Source organism: Epinephelus lanceolatus, chromosome 2 (genome assembly GCF_041903045.1).
Source record: "Epinephelus lanceolatus isolate andai-2023 chromosome 2, ASM4190304v1, whole genome shotgun sequence".
Classification (NCBI taxonomy): Eukaryota; Metazoa; Chordata; class Actinopteri; order Perciformes; family Serranidae; genus Epinephelus; species Epinephelus lanceolatus.
In genome coordinates this window covers 21,624,459-21,644,401 of record NC_135735.1, presented here as the reverse complement: position 1 = coordinate 21,644,401, position 19,943 = coordinate 21,624,459, and the positions used below count along the sequence as shown (strand labels likewise).

Sequence of the window (19,943 nt, the reverse complement as noted above, 5' to 3'; positions counted from 1 at the left end):
ATCTTACTATTTTATAATTAATAGTGGTAGTAGCAGTAGGAGGAGGAGGCCCAGTAGCCTATTAAAATTATTGCTGTTATTATTTTTATTGTCATCCCCATTATTATTATTTGCATCAGTAGTTGTGCCCTATTATTTGGCTGTATTTGGCCTGCAGATGAATGGTTATCACATGACATATCTCTGAAATCTCATCAAATATACACACGCAAAAACGCTTCCAAAATTTTGTGCATGTTTCAGTGGGAAGATGTGGCTGTCGGGGGGGATGAAAGTAGGCTTGAATTATTGATGGATTCCTACGTTGAGCAGAGGAGCTTGTTGGAGGGGGGAATCCACTCCTGCTCATTTGGTTTCCATAGCACCGCCCTCGGGAGAGCTGCAGCTCTCATACATGGGGTTGACTGTCCTTGTTTTTGTTTTTTTTTAAAAATATATATTTTTACGCATATAAACGCCAAATTAAAAAACAAAAGAATCGAAATATTTAAAGTTGTGTTATTTGTCACATTATTCAGGCTGTGACATACAGTGAAGACTTGAGCTATGAAAACATTTCCCCCTCTTCCCCCAGTGTTTTATGGACTGACTAACATAGACAGACTCATATATATGCATTAGCATGTTATATTTGACTCAGGCCTTCATGTGTGCAGAGCAGCTGGCCAGATGTTGGACGCGGAGCTGCTGTCACTGACCTCGGTGCTGAACACGACGTCAGATGAACCTGCGCGCACCACAGGAGACACGATACAGCCTCACTCCCTCTTTGATTTATTGAAGCTACTCTAAACACCCACTTTTGCTTTCTAAACTTTGATCTTTTTTATTTTCCCGTCCCTTCTCTTTCTCTCACACACATACACACTCTCTCTTTTTTTTTTTTTTTTTACTCCGGACAAATCCACAACAGATGCACAACGCTGGCTATCAATTTCACTCCTTTTCGTTTTCCGTCGTGATGGCACTTGGCGCGGCTACTGTACGCCAGGCAGGAGATGAGCTGGTGGTGGATGAAGGCGCACAGATCGTTTGATTCCTCCTCCTTTTTTCTCGCTTTAGCGCTTTCATTGTGAAAATTAGACTCGTCTTCCGGACCGTCGCCTCCCCTGGATTCAGATTTATCACAACTTGTGTTTGTTGTTTTCCTCGCAGCCGCTGCAGTCGGCCATCCTGCGCCGTAACATGACGATTAAGCAGTAGAAATAAAAACAGTGAGAAACAGGCCCTACACATAGAAACTGGATATGGCATCCGTGAGGACGAAAGCCACGGAATTTGCGGGGAAGACCCTGGGTCATATGTACAGGTAAGGACAGGCATTTTCTTTTCTTTTTTTCTTTTTTTTTCTCCATCCTGATTTGCGCGCGTGCCAAATTTCCTCGCGGGAAAGTGTGATTATTTTGCATGCTTGATTTTAAACCAGACACGAGTCAGGGAGGCGTGGAGGTCCTGCAGGTCAACCAAAACTGTTTTACAACTTACTGGGATCTGTAGTCACGCCTCTAGAAGTGAGAAGAAAATTATGCAATCAAATGCGCGCGCGCGCGTGTGTGTGTGTGTGTGTGGTGACAGCAGGAGGGGGTTTGGATGAACCTAGATGCCACTGGATGGAAGCATGCACGCACTCAGTTGGTCCTGATGCAGGGGCCTGTGCGTGAATCTCATTAGCAGACAGGTTATACAGGACGTGCAGGCCACGAGCGATTTTTGTGTGTGTGTGTGTGTGTGGGGGGGGGGGGGGGGGGGGGGGGGGGTGAATCATTCATAATTTATAATGCATTTCATATTATCCTTTTACACCAGTGAGGCACGCACAATGATAACCCTGCTGCGTGTCGTATTATTTTAAAAAGCATCACGTTTTCACAAGTGGTTTCTCTCTCAGACATCTCCAGCTATATTTAGATGATTCCCCTGTGTCCTTCAGAAATTTGGGGGCATTCCTGTGCTTTGTTTATCACAATCACAGGTAGAAATACAGTGAAACCACGTGCGTATTTATTGCAGCTCTGCAGAGGTTTAATTTTTGTGATTTTTCATAAAACGCAGCTGTGTATTTTCTCTGAGGCCTCTGATTCCTGTGCATCAATTTGCATTTTATTCGATTATTTTGGCGTCATCATTAATTAGCTCTGGTGCTTTCCATCCATTTGGAGACACGTGTATTTTAATGTTTCGATTCAGAATCCTGGTTTTGGATTTGTGACTACTGAATGTGACTTTCCTGGTAAATAAAAAAATAAAAAATAAAAGGAGGGGACTTTGAGGAATGCCCACAGACGTGTGTGTGTCTGCAGGCTGGAGCTGCTGCTCGGTCCCGTGAATGCTAATGAGTGTGAAAGTGAGCGGGGCTGCTGCAATGCGGTACAGTCAGGGACATGTTCGCGTGGTTTGGGCTCCACAGGCGAACTTTGTTTGCTTTTTTCCTTATCATATTATTGCCATAGACACAAACACAGCAGGAGGTGTTTGCTTTTAATCTGCTGCTCATGTCTTATAGCTTGAACCTCACATGTGATGCTCCTTATAGTGGAGGAGGAGAATACAGTATGGAGGCCTCTCCTCCTGTGCATTCATTTTATTGTGGGGATTCTGGGAGAGCTGGCTTCTGCTTTTTCATCACTGACACACCAAAAAATTCTCACACAGACACACAAAGCACCCAATCCTTAATGAAATATTCACACAAATATAGAAATAAAAAATGTCCTCCTTAGAAATATGTTCCACTACAGGATTGATTTTTGGAGTGCATCATCTTGTGTGATGATATTTAATCAGAGGGTGCAGCTTGCTATAGTCATTGTCCTCACCTTGCAGGGTGATAGAGAGGAAACAGAAAACCGGGGAGGTGATCGAGCTGACGGAGGATGGGCGGCCCCGGGAGGCCGCGGAGAAGAAACCCCCGCTGTGCGACTGCAAGTGCTTCGGTCTGCCCCGCCGCTACATCATCGCCATCATGAGCGGCCTGGGCTTCTGCATCTCCTTCGGTATCCGGTGTAACCTGGGCGTGGCCATAGTGGGCATGGTCAACAACAGCACCATCCACCAGAACGGCAAGATCATCATCAAAGAGGTGTGGCGACATGCTGACGTCAAAAACAACGTAGACTGCATGCCTCGAGACACCTGACTGATATTTTAACAGAATAAGAAAGACAGAAAGAGGAACATTAATTTCTCTACAACACAAGCCACAGAATAATAAGGCCTTCTGTCATATTAATCCATAAAACCCCTTTAATCAGCCCCCAATAATCACTGATGAGCTTTTTTATTTAAATTAAATTGGATATTTGTGCGTAAAATCCTTTAACATGCCTACAATATTTTAAAACGTACCCAAATCAATAATGCGCCACAGAGATGGAACTGTTTTATAATGGCAGCCAGCTTTTAAAGCTTTTATAACATCATCTTTAGGTATTATATGATGCCGTTTTAAAAGCATATCATGCATATCTGCTGCGTAAAAAGCTGAATTCATGTTGACGTCATTCTGAAATACACATTTCCTTTATAGCCTTTATTTGCGTAAAAGATAAATAAACCAAAAGATACATATATTTTTTAAAAAATATGTCACATTAAATGAATTTACAGCAGGTTGTTTATATATATAAATCTCAATTTAGGTGAAATTGAGGCCTAATTTTGTGCTTTTGCGTTCCAGCCAAATATTAACCAAATAATTTAATCACAAATTTACCTCCACACATGTTCTCAGTGCTTTTTGTTTGCCAGTGCAGGACACACCAGTGATTTTAGTGCACAGATCAATGTCTTGTGATCGAAATAAAGCGTTGCAGGCCTTTAATAAACAGGCCTGGCTTTGGATCAATGCATCCACAGAATATTGTTTCGTTTGTTTCTTGCTTTATAGTCTAAACATGTTCATCAGAGGTTATTAAATACTGCTCAACTTCAGTGTTTTTTTGCTTACTGGTTTTGTTTTTCCATATTGCCTCCCAGAAAGCCAAGTTCAACTGGGATCCAGAGACAGTGGGAATGATCCACGGATCTTTTTTCTGGGGCTACATCGTTACACAAATCCCGGGAGGATACATATCCTCCAGGCTGGCAGCGAACAGGTAGGCGGCACTCCCCGTGAATCACCATAAATACAACACACTCGGCTGATGAATCATTATGGTATTAAAAAAAATATCATATGTGGGCCAATTAAACGAAATGACTGAACAGTTGGCGTGACTCTCTCTCTTCCTCTCACTCTCACTCTCCATTGTTTGTTATTTTTAAAATACGTAGGAAACGAAAATGAACACATGGGCACTGGAATAAATTCAGACAATTAAAAAAACGCAGCCAAGGCCTGAAATTAGAAATAAAAAAACATGGCGTCATTCTTGCTTGAATTATGAATTGGATGAAGAGTCCACAGTCACAGGCTGAGTGTCAGTGCATGAAAGCAGCAGTAGCAGCAGACAGTCAGCTGCTCTGAAGTGATGCAGAGCTGCAGGGAGGGCACCGGGCTGGCAGGCCTGCAGCTCCTGGTGTCAGGGCTCTCTGCCACCTGTTAATGAGCTCCCTGGGGGGAGCCGGGTCTAATCTGTCGCTCTCTCAGGGCATGGAGACCAGACCCTGTCCTCACGCCAAAGGCTTTAATTCACATGAGCACTGCCAAAGCGTCACCATGATTATTACAAACACTATAGGCTATAATATAATAATATAAAAGATGCAGGTTTTTATTGATTGCGTGTTGATATGCAGGTTGCCATGGATATAAAATGCTAATTGTGTCATTACTGGTGACACCACTGTAAAGGCAAAATAGTTCCGCTTAAAAATCGCTTTAGAAATTAAGGTTTTGACAATAAAAGTCGAACAAAAAAGCCAAATATTGACAAAATGGCTACTAATTATTATATTTATTGTTATTTAAAGGCAGCTAAAATTATAGTTCCATACATACAGATTAATTTTTTTTTTTTTGTTTGACCGCTGCTCTTTGTCTTGATATTTTTATTTCCCTTTTATTGTCTGCTCCTCGTCCCGTTGATTGACACGAGCGTGTAATCGAATCAATTGGTCTCATGCCCAACAGTAGTCTCGCCCGGATTAGGGCTTGCCCCCCCCGCGTGCACATGAGAGGGGCGGGAAAACGTGACATAAATGAGAAATAGCACGGTGGTAATGGATGGCCTGGCCCTCCCTGCGCGAGATCTCACCTGCTCAGCTGCTCCCTCGCGCTAAGAAACGATGTTAAAGAAAATGTTTCCACCAAAAGAATAGAAAGAATTTTATTGTTTATTTTTCAACAACCCTAAAATATGAGCTTTGTAACCAGTCACAGCCTCATTTGGTTAAATGATTAGCAAAGACAGGCCCACACAAATGAAAAAAAAATCTAGTGATGATAAATCTTCTTTAATTCAATGTCAAATTAAAATTAAATGTCACTTTGCATGACAAACACAGTTATTGAAACAGTAGCCCAGCATAAGTAATAATGGTTGCTAGGCGACACACTGTGCTGGTGTGACAGAGCGGTGCTCCTGGAAATTTTTATTTCCGTGACGCCAGAAGAGCGCGTGAGGCGCAGGACCAATCAGAGCAGAGCTGCGTGCTCTTATTGGCAGCAATAAATAATCATAATCTTAAATGTTTTTCAAATGTGGCACATTTCTGTTCTGTCCAAACGCAGATTGAGACAAAGAGACGTTTAATGGCCTTTTATGTGGCCTAAAATATGAATCAGTGTTTTTCCATGAGAGATTATTTGTAATTAAAAAATCTTGAGGCCAATATTATTTTCTTCCTAAACAAAAATAAAGGCATATTTCATCTGCTGTGATAATTCATTGCTCTACTCCTTACATTCAGTTCAGCTGCCATATATATATAAAATGCTGTTTTTAAAAAGCATGTTATTATTTTCAGGGTATTTGGTGCAGCCATTGTGCTAACCTCAACTCTCAACATGTTCATTCCCTCGGCTGCCCGAGTCCACTATGGGTGTGTCATCTTTGTCAGGATATTACAAGGGTTGGTGGAGGTAAGAGCATGTTGTCATCTAAATATTTTAAATCTTTATGTCCTTTAATGAGAATCCTTGATGGATTTTTCCACAAATAAAAGCCTGCATTAACAGAATATAAAAGCTACACATGTGATGTGAGTTTCTGTTATCATGGCTGTCACTATCTGAGGATTTGCAACCCAAGTGGGCTTCCTGCACATGTCACTCCCTCAGAAAGCAGAGAAAAGACTGTAACATGCACAGGATATTCAGACAGGAAATGCGAGAGGAGCTGTATTGATCCAGTCCACTACAGCTGAGTGTTTGTGGGATAGTCCAGCTTCCTATTATGCTGTCACACTTTGTATCCTGGATACACAACAACAAAGTGCTGGTTTACAGAGAGATGCAAAGCAAAATGCTGACAGACAAACACACATCAATCCTCTGGCTTCATAGTGAAAAATGACACCCAGGTATCCACCTGCTGTGTTGCTGATGGTGACGAAATTTGTCTGTTATAGTGCAAAATATATGCATACGTGATGTTTTAACACAGGAGGATGTCTGGCTGAGGATTCATTTTTTTGGACAAATGGTATCAAATACTTTGTCATGATGGCAGATAAGTAGCCTTGAATCACACACCATGCTGCAACGCATCTTTATTAAAGGCTAAATGACAGATTTGATCAATTGTGTGTCAAATAATCAAAACCAATCTATGTTACAAAACACTGGACTGCTCTCTTAAGAAAGTCCGTGCAGACTGTATTTTACGTCAGCACAATTTGTTCAAATTAGTAGCTGATGAACATTTAATAGCTGCAGGGCTGCTTTGCTCCATGAACAGCTCATCAGCTCCTCTTTTCTCGTGGCACCGTAGCAATTTGCTCATGGTAATTACAAAGGTGAAAATGTTAATTTTTGTTGGTTATTATATCAGACATCTGTTGGTTTAGATTTGTATCTAAAAGGGTATTCCCTCACTGTTAAACTCAAATAATCCAGAATTTAATGTGAAGCATTATAGTGTTTAAAATGGATGTAGAAGATGGTTTTGTTTCTAATATGGATTTTGAGATTATTATTTACTGAAACAACACTGTGTTGGATCCATCAAAAATAGGTACAAACCAATGCTTATAATTTGTTTACTGCACAAACTTAAACATTTACCAAAATGCTAAAAATGGCTGACATGGAGCGTAGACTACTTTCATACATTTCCCCCAAAAATGGATCAGGAGGCCTCAAAATAATGAGCTAAAGAACATGGAGTCCCAGTCTGCTGCTAACTGGTTTTACATGTTGCTTCGCCATGAGTTAACACAGATTGTTGGTGTGTGTTGTGTTTAGGGAGTGACCTACCCGGCCTGTCATGGCATCTGGAGTAAGTGGGCTCCTCCGCTGGAAAGGAGTCGTCTGGCCACCCTGTCGTTCTGTGGTAAATACTTCTTTCTTAATTTCTCCTATTGGCATTTATACATTTGGTTCAGAAGTGATGTACTGCATATTACTGAATTACACAAAGGGATACTTTGCTGATTTTAAGCCATCTTTATATCAGAACATTGTGGGTAGTTTGTGTAAATGGCATGTGATAAACTTCCCTACGTCATACTAGTGCCCAGATCTCCAAGCTCATCCCCCAGTGAAAATCATTTTGCGTCATCCACTGGATGATCCAACAGATTTTTGCTCGATCTTGCCATTTGTACAATGATAGAGTGATGCAGGAACGAGGCCTAAAACCCAGAAATGAGTTGCTTCCCTCATTTTAAAGTATTTGTGTCTTGTAAATGGGGTTTTAGATTAGATGCCTGAAATAAGTTCTGCTTAAAAGAGTTTTACATTTTGTTCCATGGCATAAAATACATCCGTAAATACCCTACTTGTAAATTTTTAAGCGTTTAGCTGTCTTAAAAGATTTGGTTGCTAACAAGTGGTTATATGAGACTACAAAACATCATCATACCAACCATGATATTACAGCCTTGTTTTGGTGGCAACGTTGTCATGCAACCATAGTGTAGTTCCTTTACAGCATAACGCTAGCTTTTTTCCAAGCTGGCTTCCAAACCCATAAAAGTGGTGGTCATTTGTGAAAATTATCTTGCTGAACAAAATGTGTAAGTATTATAAACCTTTGTTCGCTACAGAGCTTTTTTCTGCAAGAATCCAAAATCCAATGGAAGAATCCTTTCCGCTTTTTTGAAAAGGGAACCTAATTTCCGCATCGGCCTACAAACAAACGTCATCCCTGCAGCACTCTATAGGCTGTTGTTCAAACTACAGATTGTACTCATGCTTTTTGTGTACCTGCAACCACAAACACAAGAAGTATAAAAGCAGATCAAGAGAGACCTGCCCCTCTGTCTCTCTCCAACCAAACTCCGATCAAACAGTTAAACTACAACGCAATTTCGAATATAAACCAAGATTGTGTTGCTATTTTGCCTATTTCTGGCCTAAAATGTTTTGGAAACATATTTTTTACTTACTGTTAAACTATAATTTGAGATTGTCTAGCCTCGAATTACATCACCCACCAACTGGAGACTTTATTGGTCCAGTGCAGCGCAGTGCATTTTGGTAGTTGTAGATTTTCTACCTCTGGAGCAAAAGCAAATGCTGCAACCCTTTTTCTCTGTTTTCTCTGGTCAGGTAGCACCAATTTCAAAATGTGAAGAGACCAGCTTTCCAGCAGTGAAATACCTCCTAAAGTAGTCTGACTTATCCCTTGTCTCACTGTCTGTCAGGCTCTTATGCTGGTGCTGTGATAGCGATGCCTCTGGCTGGGATCCTGGTTCAGTATTCAGGCTGGTCCTCAGTGTTCTATGTCTATGGTAAGATTGATGGGTGATGCATGTGTGTGTGTGTGTGTGTGTGTGTGTGTGTGTATGTCATTGCACAAGTGAATATGAGATGAGGTGAAATTCTGTGGTGACTTAATGACACCAAAGAGCGGATATATGTGTGGAAATCTGTTTGGCTGAAGTGTTTTTAAGCTTGGTTGAAAGCTCGAGAGTTTAACACTCAGAGAGTCCAGTGAAAGTCAAATGGATTTATCCAGGCAGACTGCGTATTGATTTCCTCCCCCCGATGTTTTGGTGTGTCAATAAATAAGCCCCCATGTTTCTCTCTTGACTGGATACAGTTAGCTTTCCTGTCTGGGTTTTATTCTCTCAGGCATTTTGGAGGGATCAGACTGCCAAACGCTGTGTGTGTGTGTGTGTGTGTGTGTGTGTGTGTGTGTGTGTGTGTGTGTGTGTGTACCTACTGCTGAGGTCAAAATTAGCTGCAGTACTTCATCTGTAATTATCTTAAGTTCTAACATGTAATCTATCTGTGATACGCAGGATGCTTCGGCATTTTCTGGTATATGTTCTGGATCCTTGTGTCTTATGAAAGCCCTGCTGTACATCCGACCATCACTGATGAGGAACGCTGCTACATTGAGGAGAGCATTGGAGAGAGCGCCAAGCTGGCCGGTCCTGCTGAGGTAAGGACAACAATAAATATAATTTACTCAACACAGCACTCTTTGTCTTCAGTTCTTTGTGTTGAAGAGGGCGTTATAAGTACCAACACAACACCAAGCTTTCACTAGCCTTCACCTATCAAACATGTATTATCATGTGTAAAATTAATCTTATGTGATGATCTGTTCCAGAAATTCAAGACCCCCTGGAGGAAGTTCTTCACCTCTATGCCTGTCTATGCAATCATCGTGGCCAACTTCTGCAGGAGCTGGACGTTTTACCTGCTGCTGATTAGCCAGCCTGCATACTTTGAGGAAGTCTTTGGCTTTGAGATAAGCAAGGTGAGCTTACAGTGCACGTCAGTGGACAAGTGACAAAGATGGAGCATGAATTGAGTGATCAAAGTAATGGATTCAAATGCGATGGAAAAAAACAACAGCAGTGCCAGATGTTTTAGAGTTGAGCATGTGATACTTTGTTCCTGGAATGATTCAATATCAAAATCAGTGTCAGTGCAACTGGTGGCCTGCTGGTCTCTCTCATGTACTGATACGTTATAAAACAACAAAGGACACAAACAATTGTCAGAGTGACTGCTATCACAAAGTCTTTGATACTGATTTTTAAGGAGTAAAAAGGCAGGTAAGTAGCCACAGAATAAATTATTAATATGCAATAAAATAAAAGGAATGTAGCTGTAGTTGTAACTGCAACATAATTAACATTATTCTAATTTTTATGGAATAAAAGGTCCAGTGTGTAAGATTCAGGGAGATTTAGTGGCATCTAGTGGTGAGGTTTGCAGATTGCAACCAGCTGAAACTTCTCCTGGTTAGATTTTTATCAGTGTTTATTGTTCAGGAGGTTTTTCATAGGGAGCTGAATTATCTGCAGAGGTCTCCTCCTCTTCAAAACAAATGGATCAGGTCATTTAAACCAGTTCCCGTTCCCCCCTGACACTGCCAGGCACCGTTAAACTATAACAGCAACCTTTTTTTGTTGGTTTCTGACGCCGCAAGTCACTGCCCAAGCGTCGGATTTCAATGACTTTGAAGTGAGACTGGGCTCAAAGAAAACTTATATTCCACTTCTGTCAGTATATCCCCCTAAATGCTATATACTGGACCTTTTAAATATTCAATGACTAAATAAAAAAACAATCAAAGTTAAAGTTTAGGTGGAAACATCTTGAGTTATTATTAACTGAAACACAAAAAATCAGAAACTCAGCTAATCTCTCCCTATTCATTGTACGATGCACTACATTTACCCTCTATGTAAATGTATCCACTGTAGTGCTCCCAGAAATTCAGACAATGGAACAGACAAATCAGTGTCCATGGCAACAATCCCACAATGCAATTCACCGCATCTTAAAGATGAAAAAAAAATGTCATTGGCAGTGATGATACTTAATAATAATGTTTTCCTCATGAATTTATTGTGCTATTCTAATTTACTTAGCTGATTTGTTTTATTGTCTGCACATGGTTGTAGGTTGGCATACTGTCTGCCCTGCCACATTTGGTGATGACTATCATCGTGCCCATCGGTGGCCAGCTGGCCGACTACCTACGCAGCAAGAACATCCTGTCGACTACCACTGTCAGGAAAATCATGAACTGTGGAGGTGAGAAGTCTGAACTGAGGATGAAATAGCACTTTCCGCACCTCGCTCTGCACAGCCACCGGGTGTTATTTTCATGGTGTTAGATCCATACTGCTCTTTTTTTCTGGCTGCTCTACACTGCCAGAGAGATGGTTGTGTTTATATTTTTGTAAAATCTATCTGTTCAATACTTAGTTGACTCGCTGATTGTGACTGTGCATTGATTTCATATCTGTCACTTATGTAATTGAGTGCAGGCCATGTATCATGCTTAATTCAATTGGCACTGCGATGACCAACAGCCCACGGGCTTTGTGTGTTTCTGTGTGTGTGTGTGTGTGTGTGTGTGTGTGACCTGCTGTCTGTCTCTGTCAGGATTTGGCATGGAGGCCACATTGCTGCTGGTGGTAGGATATTCCCACAGCAAAGGGGTGGCCATCTCCTTCCTGGTGCTGGCAGTGGGCTTCAGTGGATTTGCTATATCAGGTTAGTACAAGTAAAACACACTTTGTGCTCAATTAGAATGTTATCTGTATACAATTTAGGACCACTGTAGAGGAGTTGTTTTACTGGATCCCATGTAGTGTGGCTTTGTATAGTTTTCACAGTATAAGAACCGATGGATTTGGGGAGTCTAAGAGAATGCTAATAAGCCGCATTGGTAAAGGGTATATATTCACAACAACAGCTGTTCATGTATCTGTACTGTTACATACATCCTTAATGTACAGTTACGTAATTAGCAAAAAGTTACAAAGGTTCAGTTTAGGAAAAGAAACTTGGCAAGGGCATACCTTAAAATGCCCCAGAGTTCACTCAAAGTTCACACAGTTCCAAACACACATCTCCGGGGGTAAGTCCTTGGTGAAGGTCTGTGTTACCAAACTTACCTCTTAACAAGAGCGCTGAGGACTTTGTCCTTGTTCACTCCTGTCACTGCATTGGTCGTGTGATCGCAGCCTTTCAAAATACATGGAATATGCACAAATTTGGGGGCATAGCTTTTTGTAAGGAAACATACAAATAGTTTATAAGAATAGCCTGAATAAAACGAAATCCTAAAATATCAGTACAGATGATGTTATGGACAAGGATACACTTAACAGTGTTTTGACTGACTCGGATATTCAGCCATATTTATTTGAGCCATGCAGCAAAGAGAGATCAAAGCTGCGGTTGCATGAGATGTGCAAGAGGTTATGGCCAGCAGGGACCCTCCAGAACCTGAGCTACCAATAGTGGTGCATTTGCTCAAATTGCCCAACAGAAATGTAATCACTAGGCTGCAATGAATTTCAGCCTAGGCTGTTTTTGTTGGACACTGTTGCCAAATGCCAACCCAGAGACACTCCCTGTGTGTGTGTAACTATGCATGAAAGTTTTGCTCCCCACTTGGACAAAAGGGTCCTGGAAACTGTTTCAAGGTATTGAGGATAAACTGGAAAAGACAACCAAGACCAGCAAGGCCAAGAGGGCAGATGGCCATTGAGTGAGGACTTTTGTCACCTTACACCACAAAGTAATAGCTATGGACTAAGGTGGTAATACAAAGGAACATTGCGCTCCATGAGCAGAACTCACCTTTCTCGGTCAACATAGCATGCACAGGAATTTCTGCCTCAGTTGACTACATTTACCATCAACACTGATTGGACATCCAAATAAAAAGTGGCAAGTACAAGGAACACTATGACATTGTTGGGAAATAAGCATGTTTGCTTACTTGCTGAGCGTTAGATGAGAAGCTACACGCAGAAGGTTAGGGTAGCTTGGCATAAAGACAGGAAAAAGGTATCTCTCTCCAAAGGTAACAAAATCTACCTACCAGCATCTCTAAAGCACATAAATTAACATGTTATTGCTCCTTTATTTATATAATACAAAACCATCCATCCATTTTCAACTGCTTATCCAAAGCCGGGTTGCAGGGGCAGCAGGCTGAGCAAAGTATTCCAAATGTCCCTTTACCCAGCAACGCTTTAAAGCTTCTTCTGGGGGACTCCAAAGCTCTCCAAGGCCAGACAAGATATGTAATACTCTCACTCATGAACAAGACCCCAAGAACTCCCTCACTTGGGGCAGTAACTTACTCCCAATCTGGAGGGGGCAATCCACCATTTTCTGGTGGAGAGCCATGGCCTTAGACTTGAAGCTGCTGACTCTGCCGACCGCTTTACACTCAGCTGCAAACCGCCCCAGTGCACCCTGGAGGTCACGGTGTAATGACGCCAACAGAACCACATCATCTGCAAAAGGCAGAGATGCACTTCTGAGGTCACCACTCCAGACCTCTTCCACCGCCCGGCTACACCTTGAGATCAAAACCCAAGTGTTATAATGACAAGTTGTGGGCTTATGGGAAGTTAAATGTTGGACTGTTTCTTAGCTAAGAGCAGTGATCTTAGACAGAATCAGGCTAGCTGTTTCCCACTGTTTCCACTCTTTATGCTAAGCTAAGCTAACTGTCTCCTGGCAGTAGCTTCATATACACTCAAAAAACATGACAGTGGTATCAATCTTGCCATCTTTCTCTTAGCAATGATCAGCTACTGTATATCTGAGATGCTGCATCATTGTAGTTGTTCTTTATTTGGTAATTTAGTCATTCTTATTTGACCACTGTCTCTTGTCTCAAGCACAGAATTTTAAATGATGATCCAAATTGTGTTGCCTTGTTAAGGATTCTGTACAATCTGAGCATGTAGACGTGGTGAACATGAACCTAAACTAGATCTCTTTGATGATATCACTGGGTAGTTGGGAAATGTGTAAACATCCCAAACAGTGGTTTGTGTGCAGCTGTTTGGTAATATGATGTTGCATATACATGTAGAACAGTGTTCTCCTTTAAATTGTATTTTCAACACCCAAAGAACTCCAACGCTGAGCTCAATCACCATCATATTTTAGATGTTATTTGTAACACATTTTCACTGACTGGCAAAATGAACCCTTTCAGCTTTATTCAATCATTCATTCAACAGATCTTTTCATGTTTATGCTCAGAAGATGCAGAGAGCTGTGACTGTGTGCAAAATCAGTTTCTTGCCTGTTGTTCTTGAGCTTTCTCCTGGAGTGTTTAATAATTCAGTGCTAGCTGTCTCGGGGGATTTGCCAGGCAGGCAGTGTGAGGCAGATCGCGAGGACACTTACTCATTCAGCCAGTCAGAGTGGGGGAGGAGGAGGATGTGTGGCGAGTTGCTGCCTATTTCTGCAACAAGATGGTCACCATTTGTGCTGCTTTTATCTACAACTGTGTCCTGCTTCTGTTGCTTTTACTACTTGTTACATACTGTGATAGTGTCTGCCTCAATTTGGCCTTTAAATCTGGTTGTCTGGCGATGTCATAATTCACAACTGTAAGATTTATCAACAATATGTTCATTTTATGTTTTTTTTTTTGTTTTTTGTTTTCCTCCGTCAGGCTTTAATGTCAATCACTTGGACATCGCTCCACGCTACGCCAGTATCTTAATGGGAATCTCTAATGGTGTGGGTACCCTGTCTGGGATGGTGTGCCCACTGATTGTTGGTACCATGACAAAGAACAAGGTAAGGGCTTCAAAAATGGCAGTAATAAAGATCTTCTCATTTCATGTGCAGTGGCAGTGCCAAGGAACAGCTGTGAGGTCCATGGCCACCCTCATACAATCGTTAGGTCCCCACCGGCCCCTGCTTGTATAATATGGGGGGCCTTTGTGTGGTGTTTTTAAACTTGAGCACTTGTTCCCAGTAAATGTTTTGTTCCTTATGATCAATGTACTCTGGCATGTTAAAGCAGTATATCTGTCTTTTTAAGGAAAAGAACAACCAGCCTGTTTGAAGGACAATGAATTACCGAACACATGTATAAACAGATACATCACACAATAAAACAGGACTGTCAAAATGTTAACTGTACCAGCATTAGTCTGTTCACATCAGATAATTAATAACATTAACTGTGAAATAAGAAACCAAAGAATATTAGTATGCAACTCCTTAATACTCTTTTTGACATAGTTTTAACTTGCTCACATAGGCTAATACAACAGCACAATAGTTCAGAAATTCAGTTATGGCTTTTGGTTTTGATTTGCCACCCCATTACATTATGGAATATATCTGGGAATTTCTGTTGAAGTGTGCAGAAAGGCATAAGGACCCGGATAAGTCAGCAACCCTTTGAAGGTATAGAGTCCCCCAGGAATGAGTCCTAATACCTGGAAATGGTTCCCTCGTCTCAAAGTCATTAGCCCTTTTTAGATAGGAATTGTGCAAATTTGCAGGAAAGCCCAGTCAGTCTTTTTTCAGCATTGGCAGTATAAAAACAAAATCGGGGAGTGCGGCAAAATGCCACCTACCTACTTTTGTTTATAGAGAATGCGCCTTTTTTCGGGGCAATGGGGGGCATGAGCAAGTAACAAAACATGTAGCTCAGCATGTGACGTAAACAGTAACGTGGGCTGGTCAGTCCTTCAGCGATTCTCTCATAAATCGTCCCGTCCTTCACCGTCCCCGTCATCTGACAGTTAATGGCCTCTTCGTTTGCGAGGGCAAGGAGGGTGCGCAATTCCTTGTCTCCCCAGTTGCTCATCATTACAGTGTCTGTCAGGTTTGCGTTTCCCTCTTGCTACTAGCTGCTTGCTAATTCCTGATATCAGCTGTTTCCTGTTTATCCACCGCCAGTGGCTCATACTTGCAGCGTCATCAAAAGCTCCTCCCACAAGTCTTCAATAGCCCCTCCTGTTGCGGAAGGCCGCCTCGTTCTGTTTAAACTAAAAGGGTTCCGCCAATATGACTACCCTACGAGGCGGAAAACTGGGCACCTCGGATCAACTTGCCAATCCGGCTCTGTGTGTCTAAACGCTCACAGCTTGCCAGCAAAACGGCCCAACATTTGCGGAAAATCTGGCAGTGTAAAAGGGGCTAATGGGGTTTTTGGTTAGATGCCTGAAATAAGGTCTGTGGTTAACACAGGCTTGAGAGACTTTTACTTTTTGTTCTGCAACATAAAATACAAAAGTAAAAACCTAACTTTGACGCTTCTATGTCAACACATTCTCACTCAGACTTCGTCACATATCAGCGTTTGGTCATGTAATTTCTACATCCAGATACGATGTGCAAGGCTCCCTGGGTGCGTTGGTTGGGATGCCGTGTCAAGTTCTGCCTGTTACATGCATTGTCTGTTTTTAAAAAATTCTCAAAATACTCAAAATTTACCATTTACATAAAGTCTCTTTCAAAATAAATGCACTACATCAGAACAACACCGTAAATTGACATTTTTTCCTTCAACAACAAACGTCTGTGATTATGTTTTGCCAAACAGGCACACGTAGTTGGGTTTAGGAAAAATGAACAGGGCTTGGCTTTACAATCTAATGGGAAGTGAACACCGCCCTTCTGGGTGACAATTCATAGTTGCTGCCAACAAGTGGCTGTATGAGACTACATTATGTCATCCCGCCATGCCAAATACGGCTTTACAGTCTTGTTGTTGTGGTGGCAATGTTGAAGTCATGTGACCATGGTGTAGTTCATTCATTGCCTAACCTTAGCGTTTCACTTCTGGGGATTGCATTTGGGCTTCTAAAATCATAAAAGTAGTGTTCATTTGTGAAGATGATCTTGCTGAACAAAATGTGTAAGTGTCATTAACATTTATATACCACAGAGCCTATTTTCTGCAATAATCCAAAATCCTATGGAAAAATCCCATAGGATTTTTTGACACACAAACCAGGGCAATGTTAACTTGTGCGTCAGCCTATACAGAAATGCCATCCCTGGGGCTCTCTATATTTTGCAGGAATTGACCGTTTGCCAGTGAAACTTCCAAATCCCAAATTGTCTCATGTGCTATTTTTACATTTTTTTCAGTGCTGTCAGTGGTTTTCATAGCTCCCTCAGTGCGTGCTGTGGTCTGGCACCTAGTCACTTTTATAAAGTCCCAAACCTCACCTGACTTCTGTGCCAAGGAACATCCCGACCACAGCAAAATAAGAAGAAAATATGGGCAGGGGGTATATAATATATATATATAATATGGGCTTTGTCAGCACCTCACATTTTTAGTGGGACATAGGTGATTGGGAGGGATTACTTTTGTATGAGTCTATACAGTGGTTGTTGTTTTTTTTTAGGAGAATCCTCCATAGTGTACCTTCAGTACCCCTATTTAGCATTTATATAGTTTAACCCCTAACCCTGAACAGTACATTATATACAGTACATTTGTCATTAATTATTTAGAACACACTGTAATGTAGCTCTAAGCACATATACAATAAGTGTGTATTAATGTATATGTCAACAACTGTAACTCCTCCTTTGAGATTTCTCAAGGCTGTAGGCTGAGGTAAAACAAACAGACGATGAATGACAACATATAAAACACAGTTGTAATGCAGGAGAAGTTATGATTGGTGGCAAATATTGTAAATTAAAACCGACTTTATAGCTGATAACACTGTAGTGTGTTGTAAATGATTCACTAAATGTTTATATACTGCTTATAAATGCTTAATATGGAGGGCTAGAAGGTATTTAAAAGAGTTTATAACAGGTGATTCAGGCATAATGATTTTGGAACATGATTTTATTATAATAAAATATCATTGTCGGATAAGATAAAGTTATACTTGACTGCCTCCCTATAATCTTTATTTATTGGTATTTGGACAGTAAATATATGACAGCATATGTAGATCATATATATTCTATATCAGCTTATTCCATCTCTTTATTGAAGTTACTGTATTTAATGTTCTCACTAGGTCAAATACTCAAACCTCACACTTGTAAAATACACATTTCCCCCCTAAAACTTCACAAATCACAATATGTAGTTTGAAGAAGCCTAAAAAATGGCGTTAAACTGTGCACTGTTAGAAAAATGCGCTCAGACGGAAGTAAATTGTGCATTTGTTGGCGATATTTTCAGCTAACTTGCAACAGCAGGATGGCGTACAGTACAGTATGTTTATGGTAATGAAGGAACATGTTAACCAATATGTTTTTAATAGCTTGTGTCCCACACACAGAAAAATCTATTAATTGTTGGTTTAAGTTATTTTTTATGGGATTTCTTGACAATAAGATAAACATAAACAAATGTCAGGACTTTTCTTTAAAGGGGTCAAAGACAACTTTATGTTTCTTTTCCCTCTTCAGACTCGAGAGGAGTGGCAATATGTGTTCCTGATCGCCTCCTTGGTGCATTATGGGGGTGTGATCTTCTACGGGATCTTTGCTTCAGGAGAAAAACAGCCGTGGGCCGACCCAGAACTGACCAGCGAGGAGAAGTGCGGCTTCATAGACGAGGACGAGCTGGCAGAAGAGACGGGCGACATCACTCAAAGTTACGGTGCCTTTGGAGCTCAGCCCAAGTCGTACGGTGCAACCACGCAGGTGAACGGAGGCTGGGCTTCAGGCTGGGAGAAGACAGAGGAGTACGTCCAGGAGGAGGCGCAGGCAGGAGGCTACGGCTACAGGCAGGATGAGGGATACTCCTAGACCAAACACACATTCGCCGACACATGAGTAGACTTATTTTCCTGAGTGTGCATCAGTTTAGTCATAAAAATATCGACAAACGAGAAAAACTACAATCCATTGTTGTATTGTTTGCACAAATTCTAAAAGAAAAAACCTAACAAAGTATCAACGTAATGTAAAAATGACTAAAATGTGTAAAAAATACAAGGATATTTCGATTAATAGAGGTGTAACATATCAAATTGGCAGTCTGTAAATGTATTATTATGCATATTGATAATAGATATATTCATTTGGAGTGCAATTGTGTGTAAATGTGGACATCTTCATCCCATCAGCCGAGGCTTCCTGGCCAATCTGAAGCCTGTAGGCTTAGCCTACATAGAAGCTGCCCAAGAGAACCAAACCCCTTATTTATCAAACTAACTGTTACAGTACAACGTCCTAGAAGCCAGCCATTACAGTGTATAGATATGTCACTGCACAGCGTCGTAAACAGGAACTAGACACTCTGTCGATATAGATTGTACTGTATCTCTCCTGAATGCACTCAGAGTAGTGTGTCCTCTTAATGCACAATATGATGGTCTTTTTGTTTTCTTATCACCGGCTTCTGTGTGTGTGTGTGTGTGTGTGTGTGTGTGTGTGTGTGTGTGTGAGAGTGTGCGTGTGTAAAAGTCCAAAACATGTGAGTGACCTGGTGTAGAGATCTGAGTGGCATATAATGACCTGTGATGACCGTTTGGTTGCACTTGCATATAAGGTAAAACATGTCTGTCTAATGTTTGCTATATGTGATCCATTTTGTAACTCGGTACCTCTGCAGTCGAACGTTTGAGTTTAGCATTTTCAACCCGTCACATCTCAGCAGTGTAGTGCAGGAGTAAAGCCATTCTCATTATTGTACTCACCATAACTGTCAAAAGTCTAGTTGCACCAATGCGCTACTGAAAGATTTGTCTTAGATAAATACATATATGACAGAGAAATCTAGAGATAAAGATGTATAAGAGTTTATAGATTAATTTAGACCAAGAGATTCATGGTCATACACGACCTTATGAAGGGTTTGTGCAATGCAAAGACGTAGCAAGTACAGACTAGCCAAAACCAGTATGAGATTCTTAATATATTAGAGCAGCAAACCTAATAATAATAATAATGTTTAATGTGAAGGGGAAAAAAATGAATATTTAAAATGGCGTGAGATAGATATTAACATGATCACATGGAGAAGAGAGTAATTTTTGATGTTAAAGCCTCTGAAAACAAAGTATTTCTCAATAACATCAAATATTTATGACTAAAAAAGCAACAACATGAACTGAAAAAAGAAATCTGTCATGTGAAATAATCAAAAACGAGAGATATGAGGGTTTAT

The 19,943-nt window shown here is 41.0% G+C and overlaps 1 protein-coding gene across 1 annotated transcript; it reads left to right on the top strand.

Annotated features, from left to right (window-relative positions):
* Positions 1-740: 740 nt before the first annotated feature.
* Positions 741-18,753, top strand: slc17a6b (solute carrier family 17 member 6b). The gene is made up of 12 exons (XM_033627531.2): positions 741-1,309; positions 2,824-3,079; positions 3,976-4,094; positions 5,908-6,022; positions 7,346-7,433; positions 8,749-8,835; positions 9,349-9,491; positions 9,663-9,812; positions 10,969-11,101; positions 11,456-11,566; positions 14,505-14,632; positions 18,239-18,753. The coding sequence occupies exons 1-12, from the start codon at positions 1,248-1,250 to the stop codon at positions 18,578-18,580; spliced, it is 1,734 nt and encodes a 577-aa protein (XP_033483422.2). The 5' UTR covers positions 741-1,247; the 3' UTR covers positions 18,581-18,753.
* Positions 18,754-19,943: the final 1,190 nt, after the last annotated feature.